A 22,181-nucleotide genomic window follows, 5' to 3' on the forward strand; every position below is an offset into this window, starting at 1 on the left:
TTATCTAAATATATGTTTTTAATGTTTCTGCAGCTATCTTTTAATATATGTATTTCTCAAATCTTACTTGGCACATGTGTACTAAAGTCCGTGTGATATGGCCTGCTTTTATTGTCATTTCGAAATCAACGAAACTAAGGCAGCTTTAAGTGTGATTCTGATTTTGAAATATAACACCAAACGAATAAAGTGTAGCATATTAAGCTGACAAGCTATGGATTTGTTTAAAAACTGCATTTAAAGATATCGGTGATGTTTTCAATATTGCCGCACAATTCGCGCCAGCCAGTCAAAATCCTTCATCCGACTCTGTCAAACGTTCTGCTGAGTAGCGGCAAGGAACAACGTGAATGCGAAGCGCTTACCTGACAGAGAGATATATTCGGAAAATGGTGGATGGTTTTGGAGACTTAACAGTTTAGTACGGTACGTGCCTATTTACATCTTTTTTTCTCTAAACTCTGTTGACATTTGCAATTTAAGTTGATAGATATAGACCTACTTGAACGTATGCATGATATGTGAAGGTCAAATTATGCAGGATTATGGAATTATTTACGCTAAAATTAGTTTGACAGCTTGTCAAAAACAACAACAATTGGGATTTCACGTGTGGTTTCAACCCAAACAAGTTCTCGATTTTTATAAGATGGGTACATTCTCTCGTCAAAACAAATGGGAATACAAATCCTTTGATTCAGTCATTAAGGACGCCGCTTTTATTTTGCTTAGCACCATTAAATCGAAGGCATTTTGAAACATCAGCTGGTCATGGCAGTGATCAGTATACAAAAAATATATCTATGAATCGTTTATTTTAAATTTAACTGTTTTACAAAAAAAATAAGTCTCACGAAGTTATGTAAAAAGTATCGTTTCCAAAAATTCTGCGAGTACCATCACACTTCTATAAGTACAGGACTCGAGACTTTCATGTAGATATATCATCGTCATTGAATGATTAACTTACTATCTCATTGTGGTGCATTTATACCGAACCATTTACACACATCTCAGACTTAATATTTAAAATTGTAAACAAGAAAGATAATGAACATGTATTTGACAATAGCACAGCTGATATGTACAGTATACCATATGTCATCAGCTGATCTTCACTTAGCAAGGGTTACCTAGAAGTATAAATTTATGGGATGTCCTGCCTATATACATCAGGGTTTTCAATAAAAATATTTGTAAAAGGCTACAGATGAATAGTAACAGGTATACATGTATCTGAGGATTACGATAACATGTTTTTAGACATTTTTTAAAAAGAGAATTAAGTTATTTGAACCGGCCAAAACACCATTCTAACCGGTCAATTTGGCCGGCGACCGGTTCTAAATGAAAACACTGATACATTACCATTATTACCATTATAATAAAGGTGTTTTGTGTGTCGTACATATAATATAAAAATCAATTTATGATTACCATTGTATAGAGGTGATAATTGATGTACGATAATTACCAGGCTTTACTTCTTTTTACACAGTTACAAATACTCTATACGATTTTATTATACTTTCAGATTGTTTAAAAAAAAATTTGCATCCAGAATTATACAAGCAAAAGAATAAAAATGGCAGCAGCTGGATTATTCAACAAACCTTTTTTCATCAGCGTGGAGGAGCTATTGCGCATAGAGTGCATTGAAACATTTGATGAACTTTGTGAGTTCTACATGTCTGAAAAGAATACTGGTATCGATGCAAGGCTGATGATGATCCTCTCTAATACATACATGTGCTACGATCAAAAACGCCACACCAGGGTACAAATTGTGGATTTCTGGAAGTCTGTGGATCAGCTTGGATTACATTACATGTACGTTCAGAATGGAGTATTGATATACAAACAGCCATGGGTTCAAAATAATTGTTCAGCATGGTTAAATAAAAAGTTGGACTTTCATCAGGAGATGATTTCGTTCGAAAATCATGATGTCCTGTTCATGGAAAACCAGTGCTTCCCATGGAGTACTGTTGTGGAAGCTTCGGATCAGGCACAGGATTGGATCAGCCAAGAAATGGTGAAGCCACATGTTCGAGTGATGAAGGAGAAGCTGAATTTCACTGATGTTCAGATTGTAAATGGTCTGCAGATCCTTCGTGAAAGGGGTATGTATATTGAATAATACAAAAATCTGATGTCATTAAGAAATTGATAACTATGATGTATTAAGTATCAACAGCACCATATTTAGTGAAAATTAAATGAAGGTTTTCATCACATTGAGGGTGAGATATGAATTCAATTATATGCTGTTGCAAGTGTTTGGCAAATTTTGTGTTGTGAATAGTAATTATCTTGCCCCAAATTTTGAGAAACTGTATATCTCACACCCAGGCCAATTATATATAAATGAATAGTAATTATCTCACTATAGCTAGTTACGGTATATATATACATGTATACTCTAGAGATTTTTTACTACCATTTATGGGTAGTTTCCCCTCAGGATTTTGTTCAATTTTTCCCCTCATGATCAGACTTCTGTTAAATTCACTGTAATATTGTATTTCCCCTCATTTTTATGTCAATTATATTCCCAAATACTCCAGATTTGCTTTCCTAATTAACCATTTGCTGTTTTTACTTGTAAAATGTGTTTTTAAAGCATAAAACTGAATTTCCTCTTTACAGAACTAATTTTCCCCTATGGTCCAAAAATGGTAGTTTCCCCTAAATTCTAGATTAATCCCTGTAATTTTAGCTGTATTGATGAGTGTTGACTCTGGATCCTAATACATATGCATTAATTGTTGAGATGACCTCATCATGATCAATGCAAGTACATGTACATGTAATTATTATAGATGACATATATGCCTTATTATTTTTTTATGTGATATCATACAGTTTAGAGTTGTGTTTTGATCAGGGTCCCCGGCCCTGTTTCACCCTTAAAGAGATTAATTATATAGTTCCCCCGGCCCCAGCTCCTGTGGGATGGAAATATAATAATATAACGTTATGAACGGTTAACTGTTGCCAACCCTAGGCCTAATAATTATCAATAAATCTTGAGCAAACACATATGTAACCAAATGACATCCATTGCTCTAGATCTACTGACATCATTAATCAATCTAATTAGAATTTGACTTATATTTTCTGCTCCTCTATGTATACTTACACTGCAATATTGTAATGCAGTGCATTGTACATGTAGACACAGGTGCCTGACTCGTTTTATAAAATAATAACATATAGAGTACATATAAATGAGATATGTACATCTATATGTTATTATTTTATAAAACGAATCAGGCACCTGTGATGTAGAGTATTGTAGAGGAGTGGAGATTGATAAGATTGCATCATTAATCATCTGATTGTCCTGAAAATTATTATACGTACAAGAATCATCTCTTGTACAATTTCATGTTTACGTTTCAACCTGATACCTGGGATCAAATAGATTTTCTATATTGATTCTTCTATATACACCGTAGCTACTGACTAATTATGCAATCGTCTTGAAATCAAACTTCATACTTAATGTTTTTTAATTCCTTTACTCATGTTTCCTGCATCTTCATTAGACACAGAAAAAAACATGAAGGACTCCCAAACTTAATGTCTCTGCAGCCTTGGGATGCATTGTAATTCCAAAATAAAATTTGATTTCAATTGACATGGCTAAATAGTATTTTATTGTGTTAAATTTGTATTTTATTGTTTCCTGATTATGCTGAAAAACTCATATTAAAACTATCATCTCTTGAACAAGTGTATTATTCAACCATCTGGGGTAAAACTTGAGGTCACTTATAAAAGCTTTTCAATGTGTATGTCACCACTTTACAAACATAATAGATAATCCAGTTTCCTGAATCTTCATATATAGGCCTTATGATATAAATTACTTATGTCCATCATCACTGGGATGATTTCTTATTTCAACCAACTTGGGTCAAAATTGAGTTTTAAAAAATTTTGCACAAAAGTATTTCCAAGTTACGTTTATTAATATATAACGTCTTCATACATTTTTCACAACCATCATCCACTGATCTGTTATATTAATGTTGTATTAGTGTGTGTGTACGTACATGTTTTAACTATATGTATATGTGGGATAATAATTGAGATCACTGTTTAATATTTCTCATATTGTTTGCAATGCCTTATAATTAATTTTTGACTTGTGTTCTATTTATATCTATATATGACATTTAAATTTGGAAAATTGGATATAAATACATACGTACAGTATATAGTTAATATTTTCTTTATTTTTTATATATATATTAAATTCCAGATGAGGAGATCACATTCATGGGCCTGTTGAACACCCTGGTACCTACGGAGAATGCTTTGTTGAATGTGTACGTCGGGACAGGAAAGTTTGCCTTCTCTGCAGATATCAAACTTGTACTCCGTCACTGTTATGCTAAATGTAAGTAATCATCTTCTTAAACTGGTGAAAAGAAAAAAAACACAATTAGAAATTTCACGGTTTTCTACTGGAAATAAGAGTTTTGTGTCCTTTGATTCAAATGTAGGGAGGTTAAATTTTGCCCATGCCACCCGACACTTTATCACTATAAGCCTATCATCTCTGGGTTGTGAGTTCGAATTTCTTGTGGGGCTGTTGCCTGATAGTGACCGTATAGTAGGTCGGTGGCTTTGAGTACTCCGGCTTTCCTCCACCTCCAAAACCTGGCACGTCCTTGAATGACCCTGACTGTTAATTATAATAGGACCTTATACCAAACCAGACAAAAAACCCATGTCATCTCCATTCAGATAAACTCAAGCACACATCTTGTAGCCAAATTGACAGGTGTGGAAAGGCTGACTGTTACCAAAGACAGTGTTCTGCCATTTACTACTTCCTGTTTCCTGATGTAGGAAATCAGATCATCACACACTGACTGTACATGTGCAACTCGAGCTCACCTTAATTACTTTTCTGATCTGATGTGGTTCATTTTAGTGAAGTTATGCCCCTTTTCCTTTATTTGTAGAATCTTGTCCAGGCAACTCTATTTTAATCATAGATTGCCAGATTATACATTTCTGATTAGATATATTTACTTATTATGTAATTTGTTTACTTTCAGATCACAGAGAACCGACCCAGGAAGAGTTTGAGTTAGAATGGAACCGTATCAAAGGTACTGGCATAGGTTAGTGTTATCCTCAGATCGTCTCCTCACCAAAACAGTGTACAGTACCATAGATATATCTATATTGTCCAGGTATCTTGACATAACATGTGTACAATACATCAAGTTCTTAAATTTATGGTCAATAGGGTTACAGGATATACAACATTAATGGTATGGACAATACATCCAATTACATATATATGTAGATATACTAGACTACTGTTTATATTATTTACATGTATTTTCAAGTGACTATTACAATAGTATTTACAAGCCAATAATCACCCATGGGAAACTGGCAAGGTGAGGGGATTGGTTTGCATTGTGATCAGACATCCTTCCGTCTTCTCCTCTATAGCTTGACTGGGCCCTACCAGTTGGTGTTTCATACTCTTCTTGTCACTGGAACTTAATACTAGAACATGTACTTACTACTTAGCACATAAGTCCACCTAGCTAGGTGAAGAAGTGTGTCATGTACCAAAAAGTAGGTCATACTGACCTACAATTTGACCTATATCCAGTGGGGGACCTACATCAAAGACAAAGTTTGTACAGGCTCTTTCTGCTACACTACATAGTTGTACTTGGAACTTCATGCTTGGGTCATGTGAAACAGTAACCTGGGTGAGGCAGTGTGTCATATGTATCAAAAGTAGGTCACTCTGTCCTACTTTTTGATCTTTGACCTACATCCAGTTGAGGACTGTTATTCACTGAATTGTTATGTTGTATATATATTGGGCATAAAATAATACCAAACTAGATATTAACAAGGATGTGTACCAACATCACAACACAGCAAATACAGTAGTTTTGAATACTTTATAACTGTCATAAAGTGCAAGTGTAGATATATGTACTTATAGAAATATACATTTTAAACCTGAAATTAGCACAATGCTTTAAACATAAACAACAAGTTTACCACTAGAACCTAAAGAGTACCAGGTTTTATTTTAATCTTAAACAATAGACATGATGACATTTTGTGTGTGTGTAACTTGGGGAACTGTTGATCTTATAATCTGCCTGTATACAATGGTCCCTCTCTGATAGGACCACCCACTGGACCACCCCATGGGACTGACATGAGGTGGTCTTATAATAGGAGAGGTCTTTACTGAGAGGACTGGTATCAAGAAGGCCAATATAATTCTGTATTATATAGCCATACCTGAACATTGATTAACAGGATTGTGATGGATCATTCATTTGATAAAATTATTGTCATTGATATAATCAATCTGAATGTGTAAAATAAAATATAATATACATATGTACATACTGTATCATATTTGAAGCAGTGGAGCGATACAGCATGTTTCATGGCAAATGAATATTTATTTAGTGTGAATCATTTATATTTAACTGTGTAAACGGGATACATAATACCTGAACTGTTAGCAAGCACCATTGTCATCAAGTTTAGGGTTATAAATACTTATTTTATCTGATTTCATTGTCAAATGGGGCCTGATCTAATGTTTTAAGTTTGGTTGGCATCACAAAAATAATAGAAAGTGACTTTCAGCTTGCTGAAATCATGTAAACAAAAACATGGTCGCTCCCCAGAGGTAAATTCGTGTACATATCATGTTTTAGGGTGTGATTAAGCATTCGTTCGTCGGTTAAGACGGATGGTCATTGAGAGAGGGTAATTTATCATTTAATCAGTGAACAAGAAAAATGGACACATACAAAGAGTGGTCGCTGGTGAGAGTGGTCGTAAATAGGGGGGACCACTGTATTGATCTTTATCATTACAATAATCTATTATCCTTCAGAGTAACAAAAAGATAGATACAAGAATCAAATGAAAAGTGATTTTTAATGAAATATACATGTGTTTGCATCAATTTCATTTAAGAAAAATGTATCATTTTGTTTTGATCATTCTATTTTTGTTTTCTCCTTTCAGAACACTTAATGGAACAGGTTGATTTAGAGAAAACAAGAGCCAACAGAACAGAGGAGGAGAAGATGAGGGCAGAGGAGGAGAAGATGAGGGCAGAGGAGGAGAAGATGAGGGCAGAGGAGGAGAAGATGAGGGCAGAGGAGGAGAAACTGGAGGCTTTGAACAGGGAGGCCATGCTGGAGGAGGAAAAAAGGAGGGCAGAGGAGGAGAAGATGAGGGCAGAGGAGGAGAAGATGAGGGCAGAGGAGGAGAAGATGAGGGCAGAGGAGGAGAAGATGAGGGCAGAGGAGGAGAAACTGGAAGCTTTGAACAGAGAGGCCATGCTGAAGGAGGAGAAGATGAGGGCAGAGGAGGAGAAGATGAGGGCAGAGGAGGAGAAGATGAGGGCAGAGGAGGAGAAATTAGTGGTTCTTAGAGATTACAACAATGCTATTGAAGTTAGGAATGAAGCTGTTGATGAAATCATACAAGGACTCAACAGGGAGGAAGTCCTAAAGAAAGAGAAGGATGATGAGAGGGCAAAAGCTGAGGCAGAGAGGGCAAAAGCTGAGGCAGAGAGGGCAAAAGCTGAGGCAGAGAGGGCAAAAGCTGAGACAGAGAGGGCAAATGCTAAGGCAGAGAGGGCAAAAGCTGAAATGTTAGAGAAGCAACTGGCAAAGATGACAGCTCTTTTTGAAAAGGAAAAGAAACAACTTTTATTACAGATTCAACAAATGACTGGATGTGTGCGAGCGTGATCTCTTTTTTGTGTGAAACTGGTATGAATGTAGTTTCTTCAATATTTGGATACTAAATCTAGCTCAATATATTGTTGGAATTGTATAAGAGTCGAGTGTGGAAAGGTACTAAAGGAGAGAGTTTGCTCATCAATTCAGTGGTTATAAATGTGATACGAATGATAGCTTATGGTATGTCTGTGATTCTCATCCTTGTTACATGATGCAATTTTTATCATTTAGATATAGTGTATAACTTTTTCAATGTATTTCCCATCGAAACGACAGCTAAGATTCATTCAAGACAATGACATTCAGAATATTTTCGAAATATCTTTTATCTGTTAATTAAAGGTTCTTTTTGACCTTTTGAAATCAAAATATTTTAAAATATATTTTTGTTGTTTGAAGTTTTTGTTGTTATGGAAGTAATGATCATTGGGATGGATTTAGATTTTGAAAGTTGTAATTTCTTGTGGTAAAAGTTTCAATTCTCATGTATATTATGAGGTGTAGATTGATATTTTTATTACTTGTACAAATCTTATGGCAGCAGTTCTGTTCGGTAAAAAGAGTAAACAACTCTTTATTTACCGTACAGGTGAAAATTTAATTATGCATTTCTTGTTTATATGTAGGTATATATGTATATGTGTGTGTGTTTGTGAATTTGTATATAAAAGTATGTCATAATTATGATCATCATTTATCGTAGATTCAATTGTTTTCCTCATATCTCGTTTCATCTTTACCATGATATTGTCGATACATGGGTGACCTCTGTTACCTGTGGCCACCAAATATGAAGTGCTACATTGAAATGTTATTGTATGTTATAACTATGATAAAATCTGTTTACACGGAACTACCTAGTACTACCATGTAATGTATATTGTTTGAAAATTTTGATCAGTTACAATGAAAACAAATTGTTTCAATCTCCCCAGGACCTCCTTGTAAACAAGTTTACCCTTAATATGGTATATTTTTGAACAATGAACTACACAATAGATATTATAAGCCAACATGCTTTCTCCTTTAAAATTCTTTCCTCTATTTTACTAAAAGGTGTGTTATCTGTCAAATTCAACACCACCCTTCAATTGTTAAAAGTTTATTTTTCTTTCCCTCTTGAGATGTGCTGGACACAAAAAAAATGTATTCACATTATGATAAAATCATTTATATTTTGGAAACTCACAATAATTTTTCTATATGATTATTATACATCTTAGATTCTGTTGTGTATGTAGGTTTTCACAGTCGTGGTCAAAGATGAAAATATTTGTCCCATTTTTTTATTGTATGATGTATGTAATGTGTATGGGTAGTAACTCTCCTTTGATGTTGATGTTTACATAAGATCTGCTGAAGAAATCAGGAAATCATGCAATATATGAAATATTTCTTAAAGCACAATCGTTGAACCATATCCTTCTTCTGTTCTCAATATACTAAGGCAGCAATAAGCTGTGCATCTCACAACTGTACAGCATCATTTAGTATGTATTGAGTTCATGAAGTGTCCAGGCAGCCAAACACCTAAAATTGACTTACCAGGGATACCTTTAGAAGAGCTGCAAAATTTCAAAGGAAAGACACATACAATTTAAATAAGGAGATTTTCATTTGGAGAGATGCTACTTTGAATATCATTGATATCAGTACCCCCTGTTACATATTTACTTGTTTGTATTTATGCAATGAATTGTAATTATAATTTAAACAATTTAGATATGAATGATATATTAAACTTTTAATGTTAATGATTGAAAACTCTTTAAAAGCTATCAGGTTTTTCCTGCAATTTATGAGATGATTTTAGGTAAAACGTTATAAACTTTTTTATGTAAATTGTTTAAGATTTTTAAAAGTTAAAATTAATTTTCTGTATATTTACAAGATAATTTTAGATGAGATGTTGGTTTTAGCTGGTCTAGATTGGTGACGATTGTTCATATGGCAGACAGTTGCTATATACAGTGTTGCTTACTGAATTTATGAAATGTACAGAAAATACCTATACATTTTTATTTGTAGTATATACACATACAACAAAATTTTAAAATGTAAATATGGATGAAAATCATTTCAATTGATCTTTATAAATTTGAATTCTGGATATTTATTAATTTTCACATTGTCTGTTTTTGTTGATATCTTTGTTTTCATTTCCAAATTTGTCATTTTTGTGTTTGTTTTCTCTAATCTCTTTTGAATGTGAAGTTTTTTTTCTGAGACTTTTTCGTCTTTATTCCTTAGTGCTCTCCCTTTATGTGTATTGACTACAATAGTGCATTATTACATTACTTTGACGGTAATGCTACTTGACTTCAGGTTAGTTATCCCATATGTAGTCTGGAAAGGTAACGAAACTCATGTGTATTTTACCTTTCATGTAAATATTTTGCTGACAATATGCAAATGTATTTTGTGTAGATAGAATATGATGTAAACACTTAATCATGAAGTATAGATTAAATGTGAAATACTGTATAGTGTTGATTTTGTTAATTAACAATCATTAATTTCTTACACTTTCATTTAATTTAGATAATTATATGTACACTGTATATATATATTAGTGGTTTATACACTCTTAATACTTTTTATTTAAACATCCTTTTTACAAAAACAACGAAATAACACAGAAATGATAACAGAACCATAATCCCAAACTAAAAATAAATTAAACTGGGGCCAAATATAAGAAACATGTAGATTTGCTGTCTTAACACCTTTTATTTAGACATCCTTTATGCAATAACGACAAATAATACCGAAATGATAACAGAACGATAATTCAAACTCAAAATCAATTAAACGAGGGCAAAAATGAAGAAATATATAGATTTGCATGGAGGATCTTGAAGAGGTATCATGAGAATAAGACCAGGTATTCTGGTGGAAGTGTTTTCTGCTCTTGGGTTAATCCGGGTTAAGTAGCAATCTCAAAGGAGAGTTCGGGTGGCGACACTGGAACCACTAGGTATATTGACAAGCATCAAACGTGTGTATTATAGTCACTATTTATCAATGCCTCCACAAGGAATTCAAAACAATACCTCCAAGTTGTCTAGCATATCAATATTCTTCAAACTTGTAGAGGAGTAGCAAATAGGAAATTCTCCTTAGTTTGTTTGGTAAAGCACAGTATATACTATGGTGGCTGTAGTCCACAGATTCAGAATTAATTTAATAATGGTGGCAAGATTGGAAAGTCCACTGAATTGAGTACCATCATACTCTGTAATTATGATTGTCAAATGGGAGACTCGCCATAAGTTTAACAACAAAACCCTTCAATTGCCAGACAATACTTTCCTGATCTTCCCAACGTGGCATTGATAGACTTACGTCTCTCTTGCCCGATTAAAATTTTGAATGTATGAACTAAATGTTGTTAGGCTGGATATATATAGTACCCCCCGGTACTTAACACATAACATAGACGGATGTGTCAAAACTGTCGTACATCACATAAAGAAAATAAAAGATTCACTTTCAATATTGTCAACGGAATTTATTAAATTCAAGCTATATGCAATATAACAAGCCAATACATGTGAGAAAGAAATGAGAGCAGTATGGTTCACAACCGTGGAAATCTGCCTACTCAAGGTTACAACTGTCAGAGCTTTCCATCAGTTGTTAGAATGGTGTTAAAATATATTTTATTTTTATCAATGTAAACAAGAAAGACTTTACAATAAAGCTTTCAATCAATAGTGAAGAGATTGCTGTTGCCGTCAAGTTTTCAAGTTATCCTGACGGTACGATGGTTAAATAAAGCTTTTCATCAGAAGTGCAAACTGACTTCCATCCACAAATAGACATCTGTTGAAAACTTCATCACCATAAAGATATGGATTGGCCAATGAAAAAAAAGAAAGATTCAAATATGATCACAAGCAATACTGACAAACTTTTGTATTAACTACTAACAGTATATGCAAGACTGTGATATATAGGATGTGTAACTATTAGAAGTTTTAATTTTTTGATTTTTATAACACTAGTATAATATTACAAAAGTTACTTGTGATAGGTTTTGTAATCTCCAACATACATAAAATGAAATGCATTGTATACCAGATTTACATTGGAAAACATGTGATAGGTATTTCACACACCCTAAAATATAAATAATAACTATTTAATATGCATATTGATTTACCCAGTATAGTGGTTTGTTAGTTGACAGGAAAACACTATGATGATATACATTTAAGTTCATCTCATAATCTTGTGCAAAATATAAAAATATTACACCGGAACTCTTCCTAAATCAATAATAACTACAATTTCTATTCTATACTTTCAAAATATATGTCTTTGTTTGAATATTTATATAATATTATTAGGTTTGACTATAAAATATCCATTGTAAACAAAAGAATCCTATACAGAAATGTTATCTTTATGATATTTGTAGTTTTAGAGTATTTTAAGATTATACACATTTTAATTTCTCAAGGGAGGAAAAACATGAAACGGTATTACTTAAAGACACATTTTTTCACCTGATCAGATGAGACTGAACAGATTCAAAAAGGGTCGTCATAATTTGGTGAACACAAATCAAAATAGTTAACATCTCAACAATTGTCATGAGAAAATCATACTATGGTAGTTTTAACATATACATATACACTGTATATCATGTATTTTGGAAATCAATGGATTATCTCAAACAATGTAATCTTCATAACTCAACAAAACACTATTGTAGACATTCTGTTGACACTGATTTCACTCTCCAATGTAAAGGTCACCCACACATGACCTTGAATAATTTGACGTACGGTCTGTAATATTTGTATCAGGTTGACATAATTACATTGTGTATTGAGAAAGACATGTTCATCAGCAGAATGACCCTCGGATCATTTAAGCATGTGTTGCTTTACTTAAGATGTGAAAAATAAGATTATCTTCAACTTTACGCTATTTAAACAAAATTGAACCTAACAAGCAATTCTCTTATGTCCTCATTATTGTGCTTTCAATATCCATTCATTACGTACGAGCTTAAAACTTAAATTGATGTCAAACGACCTTTTGACACTACAGAACATCCTTCTGTCAATAGATAAAACTAATGTGAACCAAATAATGCCAAAAATACACATGACAAGTGATTTGACCACACTGGTGAATGTATGTTCTTGCTAATCCTGTCTTCGTGTAAAAACTGGACAAGTAAACTGACCACACACTAGCCAGAGTTTCTTCTGACCCTGACACCATGTCTGGTGTATGGCCATTGGAAACTCAGGCTAACCACACACTAGCTAAATGCATGTTCTTGCTAATCCTCTCTTCGTGTAAAAACTGTACAAGTTAACCGACCACACACTAGCCCTACACCAGACATGGTGTCGGGGTCAGAGGAAACTCAAGCTGACCAAACACTAGTTAAATGCATGTTCTTGCTAATCGTCTCTTCGTGTAAAAACTGTACAAGTAAACAGACCACACATTAGCTAAATGCATTTTCTTGCTTTAACCAAATGCTGTAAAACTTGTACATCTTGTCTTTGAGTCACCACTATTAGGGCTGTCATGTATCCACACTACTACCAGGGTTCCACAGGAACACATAAGCTTGCCATTTTACAAATGGACTATCATCCACGGAAGAATAACGATAAAAACAATCCAATGTTGCATCGATAGGGTAACAGTTTAACCAATAACAAAACAACAGGGATATAAAGTGTGTAACACTCGGGTCAAAGTTCATCATTGGTAGATCTGAAAACAGAAATAATGCAACATTAGTAAGAAAATATTATATTATTGAATCATATTAAAATTATAGTAAAAAATATCAATATGAAATAACAATTTCTATAATTTTGAATACACATTACATAAGTAATCAAAATTTTATGAATATCGTCATTCAAGTAAGTGAAATTTTACAGCGCAAGGTAGAAATTTATTAAACCAAACATTCCCACAAGGAAAGACAGAAAATTACCCAGGTACTACATGTATATCTCAGCAGGAATAAAGGTAGAAATTTCTTATCAGGAAGTGAAATATTCCAACAGGGCTGTAAGTAGTGGTAGGGATACAGGCCTGGACATATGTCATAGAGGATTCTTGAGGGATGTATAGTGCTGGGTAACAGGACAAGATACACCAAACGTTAGTTATCAGGTATAAATTTGTAGCACTTAATACATGTTTCAAAATGTGAAGATGAAAAAGAAAAATTAGCTATTAGAGAGAGGACTAGATATAAATTCGTGATAGGTTAAAAGAATACCAACGTAGTGTAATTCGAAGACATGCAATACTGCATGGCTATAATATTGTAAGAGGTTCAGATACAGAGACAGTGTTAGTTGTGTTAGGAGGAGTACGGTGTGGAGTACCAAATCTCTTGAAGCCTTGCTTCAAACATACTGTTATGTTTAGCATCAAGAGAAGAAGTTGACACCACCCAGGAAGGACATGCACCTCGGTGAGGTCAGTGTGTAGTTATTTGGACCTTGGCCATTGCTTCTCCTTGCTGGTCAGTGGTACATAAATCACCCCCATCAGATTCTGTTTTTGGACCGTGCCGTCCTCCAACTTGTCTATCTGCTGAAGGTGCTGGTGGTGTTCTCCTACGGGAATGATGAGGCGGCCACCGGGCTTCAACTGGTCTACCAGCTGTAGGGGGAGAAAATGATGTTCACATATCAAAATACACTTTATTTCAGGTTTACATGTACATGTGTATATAGGATGTCTTGCATGAATGACTATGTCATATGGAATCAATTCAAAGATTACAATAATTTGATGTGCCATGAGCCTGGCCATGAGTGCAAGATTCTGTTTATCATGTAACTCATAGTTATGAGAATATACGTACAGGTAAGTACAAATTTTCAAATTATTTTTTTATACCGATAAGCTGGGTGAATTTCTCAACAAAGACAATCATGTTACAAGACAATCATGTAACATGTTGTTTTATGATGTTAACACAGTCAATTGTTTTAGGACGTTTATTATATTGCCATATTACGATGTAAACCACACCAGTTATGTGGTAAACATATCATGTATAAGAATAACATTCTCTTATGAGAAAAATTTTTTTTTACAAGGTGTAACATTCTATAATGAGAAATTTTTTTTTTTTACAAGGTATAACATTCTAAAATGAAAAAATTATTTTATAACTTTTGGATGCTGTCATCTTTCACAGAGCCTAAAGCCCAGAGATCTTGAGTTTTGACCTTCCATCTCCATAATTTTCGATTTTTCCTCATTATTTTTGGATTAACAAGTCTGATACTGCATTCATTATTCATATCTTAGAAAAAAAAGATTACAAGTGACTTAAAGTGAGTTATCTTCACTCTTAGAAGCATTGAAAAGACATATATAGAACTAGCTACCACAGTATGGGGATTTTGAACAACAAATGAAGGCACCAAAGCAATTCTAATTATAGCTAACAGGGACCTTTACCGCTGATGTAATTAAATTCATGAACCTTGGAACTGAATATTTGTATGAAGCAAAAGAAGTTACTACAATAACGTCAATTTGTGATGATTTTACTGATACACAGACAATGACAATGCTCACATGGCCGACCTTCGTTTTAGGATGGTGGCATGTTGAGAATCCCTGATTGACAAAAGCTTGTAGGATACAGAACAAATTCAAATTTGCCTGATAGAAGTCCGGCATACATTTGTGTCAAAAAACTTTGAGTTTGCCATTCTATACAGGAGACATGTGATACAGAAACACACATTAATGACTGTTACATCAAACTCTCTCCACCAATAACTCAGTAGCTAGGGTCACTTACTGCTTGGGGAAGTTTAGGGGCCGCTGCCCCGACATGGATTGCATCAAAAGGACCATCCTGAGCGTAACCTTGACGACCGTCCCCAGTAATCAGTTTCATTTGTCCAGTTTCCAGTAGCTGACCAATCGCAGGATCTTTCTTCACATTTTCCAAAGACATACTGACTAGCTGCTCCATGTGGTCAATTCCTACGGCCAGTCCACTCTTACCAACCATTAGAGCCATACAGGCCGTCAGGTAGCCACTCCCTGACCCCACGTCCAATGCCCTTGACCCCTCCTTCAGGTGGTCAGATAACAGTTCTAGGGCATGTGCATGCTGAAATTTTATAGAAAATTTGTTTTTAAAATCACAGGTCAAAAAACTCAAATGTTCTATATTCTGTAGTCTACAAAATATTATAGCATCACATAATTATTGGTACATGTAAGATTAGATGTTCATTTCTCCACATGAGTACTACAATAAATTTGAGCTCAATAAAATACAATACATCTATCTAATGTGTTTATATAGTCAAATATAACCTCTTTACACTAGACACCACTAGAAACATAATTCAGCCAGTTTGAGGTAAATTTCAGATTGCAGAAAGTCTTAATGAATCTCAAAGCCGAATTGAATGAAGCCTTCCAAAATAAATGTGCATGAAGACCTTGCTTGTAAGTAAAATTAGGAAACCATGTAAAATACTAGATTATTTCCAGATGTTGTAATTTCCTTTTCATAAAAAAATAACATGAAATGCAGCAAATCTAGTCTTAAATATTTCTTATTCAAGTTTATTGTTGTCAAAGTTGTTTTGTTCTTGATTATAATTTTCTGCTAAGTTTACTACAGAGATTGGAAAAACCGCCAATAACAGATTTCCTCTTCCAAGCGAATGACTAATTTGTGTTGCGTTGTATTGTCAGTGAGGTTTACCATATGAGGAGCGCTGATGGTGACGGAGTATCCGATACTTTGCGGAGAGTCAGCGTAGGCGTACATAGGATTCTTCACGTAGTTCTTCCTGTCAACCTGTAACATGGCTTGTACCACTCGGTCCGACTTCAAAATATCATTTACTGGGGACAGAAACATAGGGTATTAAATACATATACCCAGTCTAGACGTCAAGATACTATTTACTGGGGACAGAAACACAAGATATCAAACATGGTCTGAACTGCCTACCAGGAAGTCTGACTTCTTGGGATAGAAACACAACTTATTTAACATGAACTACCCGGTTTGACTTTAAAATCCCATTCACTAGGGATCGAACACAAGGCATTTAATATGGTCTGAACTACTTTGCCTGACTTCAAAATCCCATTCCTTGGGGACAGAAGCACATGCTATTTAAAATGGTCTGAACTACCCAGTCCAACATCAAAATCCCACTCACTGGGGATAGAAACAAGTATTTAACATGGCTTGTTCCACCCGGTCCCACCTCAAAATACATGTACCATTCATTGGGGATAAAAACTGCATTGTTTTTTTTCAAGGGATGTTGACCTGTCTAGTTTCAGTTGTATATTAGCCATGTACAAATATGAGGTATTTAATCAACCAAAGACAGAGGGTTGGTCATTATTACAAGTAAATGATTATCTGTCATACCTGATATTTTCTTGTTTCTAATAGGATGTCTTTAAATAAACTATCATTATATTTATATGGTACATTGGTTCTAAAATTTCTCACCTGGCCCTTTAATATTGGTAACTGTTGTATTATTTATACTTACATCTTAAATTTTCCACAAGGTTGGCATTGGTGTTACCGCTGGATCGCCAAGCCATACTGGCTACAAATTGTCGTGACACAAGTCCCACAAATAAACACAAGTTACGAAAGCTCTTAGTAACCAGTCTCCTAAAAACCATTACCCTCAAACTCCGAACAGAGTTCAGATAGCTGAGGTTGTGTTGTGGTCATTCACAAGGTCAAAGGTTAGATGTCGTCTACACGAAAGTTGTTGGTCACTAGTTAGGTAGGGGAGACAACTGGTAGGTCCATCACAGACTGAAAAAAGAAAATGAACGAAAAATTGTAACATGAGAATACAACATGCAATGCTGGACATGTTTGAATGTTTAAATATCCATTTGACCCAGCTACAATTCTATCTTATATCAACAACATTTACTGATTGTTTCACTTCCTCCTTTATACATATGCCTTTCTTTAACTGACACCATATGCATCACATGCACAATACTGCAGAGAGACTTGGGGAAGCTGAGGTTGGCTATGTGGCCTTCCATCCAAGTATATATTGTGTGTATAACCACAACACCTATCAACCCTTCCTAAGCCAAACCTATGCCTATTATATTAAAGTAATTACAAAATACTTCATTTTCACAATAACATAAACTTGCAGATCTATATTGAAAGCTTAATAATAATACAATAAAGAGTGCACAAATGAGCTCTTGGTGGGGTTTAAAGTATTGAAGAGTGCCCTCTACCAGTAAAGAATAAACCTGATATACATTTGATACCCATCCAAAAATTATAGTCATATAGAAAAAAAATTATAGTCATACAGAAATTTAGATTTCTTCCATCATGATCAGTGTCTATTAATGATATATTTGTGAATAACAAAAAAATCTTTTCTTTTCCTCTCAAAATCTCTACTGAAATACATCTAGTAGTTTAAAGTTGGTGACCTGTTTCTCTTTTAATGTATGGCGCTACACATCACTTACATATACAATACTCCTTTATCATTGTACACTAGGCTACTCAATACATCGGTATTTTATCTCCCTAGACACGTTCTCTCTATTGTTATTTCACGTCTGGAGAACACCCTCACATGTTGGACGTTATCCAACCACAGGTACAGGGCATACAAAAACAAGCATGTATATAAGAGTGCTAATGTTATTGTATATTGATACACCTCACAGTTTTTATATTCCACAACGCATGGTGCGTCTCCAACCACTGGTCTATTCAGAGGTCACCGAACATTCTTATATTCTCACATGTCTATCAACAACCCAGACTTACACATCTTAAACATATTTATGATAGAGCAATATCTAAAGAAACAAATACAATGTAACGTACAATTTCCCCTGTCAAAAGCGGCCCGTCAAAAGTGGTTGTTCGAAGTCAAAAATTGTTCCAGTTGAGTCAGTGTTTTACGTAAATACTCTCATACACCAAACCAAACAGCGGCTTTAAAAGACACATGAGGGCATTTAAATGTTAAGATTGATATGCAATGATCCTTATTGTGTTGTCATATCATACATTACCAATAAAACTGCAAATATTGACAGAAATTTCTGCTACTACGCTTCTGGACAACACACTTACCCTACGATCAAATCAGAGAGGTATCGAAGATGATTTTACAAGGTGCATTCGGTTGGATACACGCATTGATCACGAGTTGTCTCCCCTCTCATGTATTTTATATTTGATTAAAATATAAAATAGGCAACAAGAAAATAATGCTGTAAATGTATCTACATGATAAAGTAAAAATGAATAAATAAACAAATAAATACATTACATAACTGAAATGTTTCCGTTTAATTCAATACGCTAAAACAAAAACAAAAACAAAAAAACAAAGAGAATACCAACTTGCATGGAGACTACGAGAATAAAATGAGGGGGTTCCGGAAGGGTAAAGCGTCTTCTGCTTCATCGACGACACTGCGAATCTAGATCAAATCCAGGTCACACTCCAGCGTCACCATAAAACCTTCCCTTGCTCCGCATCAACCCTTATTCTATAAATCGTGATAACAAGAACACGCCTTTGAATATCGAATCTATGAAGGGAAAGGGGAATATCATTATCTAGAAAAAGAAAATTGCAATTGTGAAATAAATAGAACGCATGTTGATATGTTTGCGTTCTTGATGGAGGCTGGATAAATCTATGGTTTTACCCTCTTGTTAATGCTGATGCTGGTGTATGTGGTGGTCTGGTCTGATGTTAATGATGCTTTGGACAATTTCTGTAGAGCATCAGCTGCTTCAGGAGGTTCCTCGAATGGTGTTTTTGAAGCGTCACATTAATACTGCTATACCTACTGTAGTCGACCATGGTATATTGGGCAGCAATCCGCAGGATCTGTTCAAGTTAAATCTACTCCAGCATTTACTTCGTCTGGGTATCCATTAAGGGTCTTATGCACCAAAGCATACGTACTAGCTTTTTAATATGTGACATCCACGAGTTTATGTACCCTAAGTTACTTTGTTGATGGTACTGTTTCTAAATTGTGTCCATGGATGGAAACTAGTGGGGTTCTCTTCATGTATGCTTATCCGTACTTCTTCACACTTGTCCTGATTAAAGCACATTTGCCAATTCTCCTCCAATTCCTACAGTCTGTCCAGGTTGTTGCAATTTAATGGAGATCTGTGTGTACATCGAGCAATCGTCAGCCGAGGAACAGAGGTTACACTGGGAAGTAGACTGTTGAGTTACACTAAGAATAAGCAGGGTCCAAGCACTGCCCCTTGTATACCCCGAGTGTTACTGGATATGTCGATGAATGATGGTCCACGAGGACTATTAAGACGTTCTTGATCCAATTCCTCATCGGATACCATAGTTGTGGAATTTATCGAGAAGTCTTCAATCTGGGACACTGTCAATAGCGTTTGACAGCTCAAAGGTGATAGCATCGATCGGCCCACCATTGTCGGGATTTCGAGCAATGTCGTCAATTGTCAGACTCAACTGGCTCTCGCATGACCTCTTCTTCCTGAATCCTTGTTAGTTTTCGGAAAGGATGTCGTGGCGATGGAGTTTACGGCAGATTGACGTTAACAACACGGGTCGATAGTTACAGTATTTATGCTTTCGTTATGTCTCCTTTCTAAAACTGAAAGGGATTTCTATTTCCAGCTACCAGAAACGGTTGCCTTGTCTATGGATGTTTAGAAGACCCTGATTAACATGGGAGAAGTGCCATGAGGGTCAGCAGCCATGCTGGAACTTCATCTTAACCCATGGTATATAGCTAAGAAACTCCTGCCTGGTAGATGTTGGTACTTGGGACGTCCAATTTTCTTTGACCGAGGTCGGGTGTGGAAAACAGATCCCCCGTGGTGTATGGAGATCAGAACTGGTCATTGAGGATCTTAGCCTTGGCTCTGAGTTCATTCACCAGGGAACCTCTTTCTCAATAGGGACTCACTGGACGAGCCTTTCCTTTGGAGTTTATGTAAGTCCACAGCCTTTTTCTATTCCAAGTATCACCGGGAGAAGGTTGATTGTTAACATTTATTGTGGGCTGTGTAGAATTATCCTTAATTGGATGGTTATAACTTTTTGTAGTGGTTCGCCCGTTGTCAGTATAATGTGACCGGTTGGGGTGTGCTGCTGGGTGTCTTCGGCAGTATGCTTCAGTGAGGTAGCACTATAAATCGGCAAAAGTTCCGGCCTATCACAAGGAGACTTAACATGAACATACCGCAGCCTCCCAAAACACACATACGCACTCACCACGCGCATGCATGTCGCACGCACGGGAGGCCGTCCTCAAATGACCTTAGCTGTTAATAGGACGTTAAACAAAATAAACCAAACCAAACCAAACCTTCCCTTTTCCTAACGAATTGGCTGAAGACACGATACTTTTGGTGGCACAGTCTTTTGGCGTCCTGAGTTATCTATGATTTGTTGAACCTGACGGAAGTTACTTTGGATGGTACGAGCTCCATAAGTTGGTTAATAACATTATTTGAATTCGTTCAATGTTTTATTGATAGTGTGATTTGGTGAGTAATTCCAAATAAAATCCATGGCCAGTCGATCCTCTGTTAGTTCGGGCTTTGTTCCATTGGTGTATTTTGTGTTGGATTGGGCGACGATAGGTGGACAAGATCTTCATTGCAAGTCTTTCAAACGATATCGACACACTGACAAATGACGATAATAGAAACAAATAATATCGTTTGTTTTCCTCATCGGACTATCACGACACAAACTATTATTTAATGCAGATACAACATCTAGTTATAGACATTAAAGTACCATTTTTGTTTTTCTTTTGTTTGTTTGTTTTCCTGGGGGGTTTTATTCTGGATTTTTATCGCCATTTCGAAGCTAAACGTGTCTTACATTTGTATTTTGAAAATTAAAAAAAAAGTCCATTATTATTAATGACTATGATTGGCGTGCTTTCTTTTTTCACGGCGACAAAGTGTCATTTTATACATTTTACAAAATTAAAAGTAAAAATTCCACGGCGACAAAGTGAAATTATCGGTAATCAATATCTCTAGCGCCTAAGGGTTTAAATAATAACCAGGCTGGATTATATTCCAAGCACCGACAGCAGTTTATTTCTGGGAGTGTGCGATAATATGCACTTGATGTGAACATGATAAATGAATTTATTCGATTTCTTAAAGTATTGGCTAAATCACGTATTTGCATATTTAAGTGATGTTTAGCTCACTTGCACCTGTTGACGTCTACGCCACACTCGTCTGTAGCTAAATGTGTTCTCAGAAGCAGCCACACAACATTACAATATAATTAATGTATCGCCCTCTAAGATCAAACCCTGGTCATAAGTCTGGGGAAATATATACATGTTATTGGAAATGAACCGTTCGCCACA

The 22,181-nt window shown here is 35.2% G+C and overlaps 2 protein-coding genes across 6 annotated transcripts; one reads left to right on the forward strand and one right to left on the reverse strand.

Annotated features, from left to right (window-relative positions):
• Positions 1-395: 395 nt before the first annotated feature.
• On the forward strand, positions 396-10,251 carry LOC117323538 (golgin subfamily A member 6-like protein 22). Of its 2 annotated transcripts, none has more exons than XM_033878811.1 (5): positions 396-426; positions 1,535-2,123; positions 4,271-4,408; positions 5,076-5,141; positions 7,045-10,251. In XM_033878811.1, exons 2-5 carry the CDS (start codon positions 1,586-1,588, stop codon positions 7,776-7,778), a joined length of 1,476 nt encoding a protein of 491 aa, XP_033734702.1. In that variant the 5' UTR covers positions 396-426; positions 1,535-1,585; the 3' UTR covers positions 7,779-10,251. The 2 variants fall into 2 exon arrangements, with proteins under 2 accessions (XP_033734702.1, XP_033734704.1); XM_033878813.1 differs by having other exon boundaries at positions 5,076-5,129.
• A 1,008-nt stretch (positions 10,252-11,259) lies between these two features.
• Positions 11,260-18,907, reverse strand: LOC117323539 (protein-L-isoaspartate(D-aspartate) O-methyltransferase-like). 4 transcript variants are annotated; one of them, XR_004531760.1, is made up of 6 exons: positions 18,846-18,907; positions 17,318-17,595; positions 16,507-16,649; positions 15,583-15,900; positions 14,175-14,423; positions 11,260-13,514 (listed from the first exon to the last, which is right to left on the reverse strand). XR_004531760.1 is itself a non-coding variant. In XM_033878814.1 (6 exons), exons 2-6 carry the CDS (start codon positions 17,454-17,456, stop codon positions 13,493-13,495), a joined length of 786 nt encoding a protein of 261 aa, XP_033734705.1. In that variant the 5' UTR covers positions 17,457-17,595; positions 18,846-18,907; the 3' UTR covers positions 11,260-13,492. The 4 variants fall into 4 exon arrangements, 3 of the variants coding, with proteins under 3 accessions (XP_033734705.1, XP_033734707.1, XP_033734706.1); XM_033878814.1 differs by having other exon boundaries at positions 14,260-14,423; XM_033878816.1 differs by having other exon boundaries at positions 14,229-14,423.
• Between the last annotated feature and the right edge of the window lie 3,274 nt (positions 18,908-22,181).

Source organism: Pecten maximus, chromosome 3 (genome assembly GCF_902652985.1).
Source record: "Pecten maximus chromosome 3, xPecMax1.1, whole genome shotgun sequence".
Classification (NCBI taxonomy): Eukaryota; Metazoa; Mollusca; class Bivalvia; order Pectinida; family Pectinidae; genus Pecten; species Pecten maximus.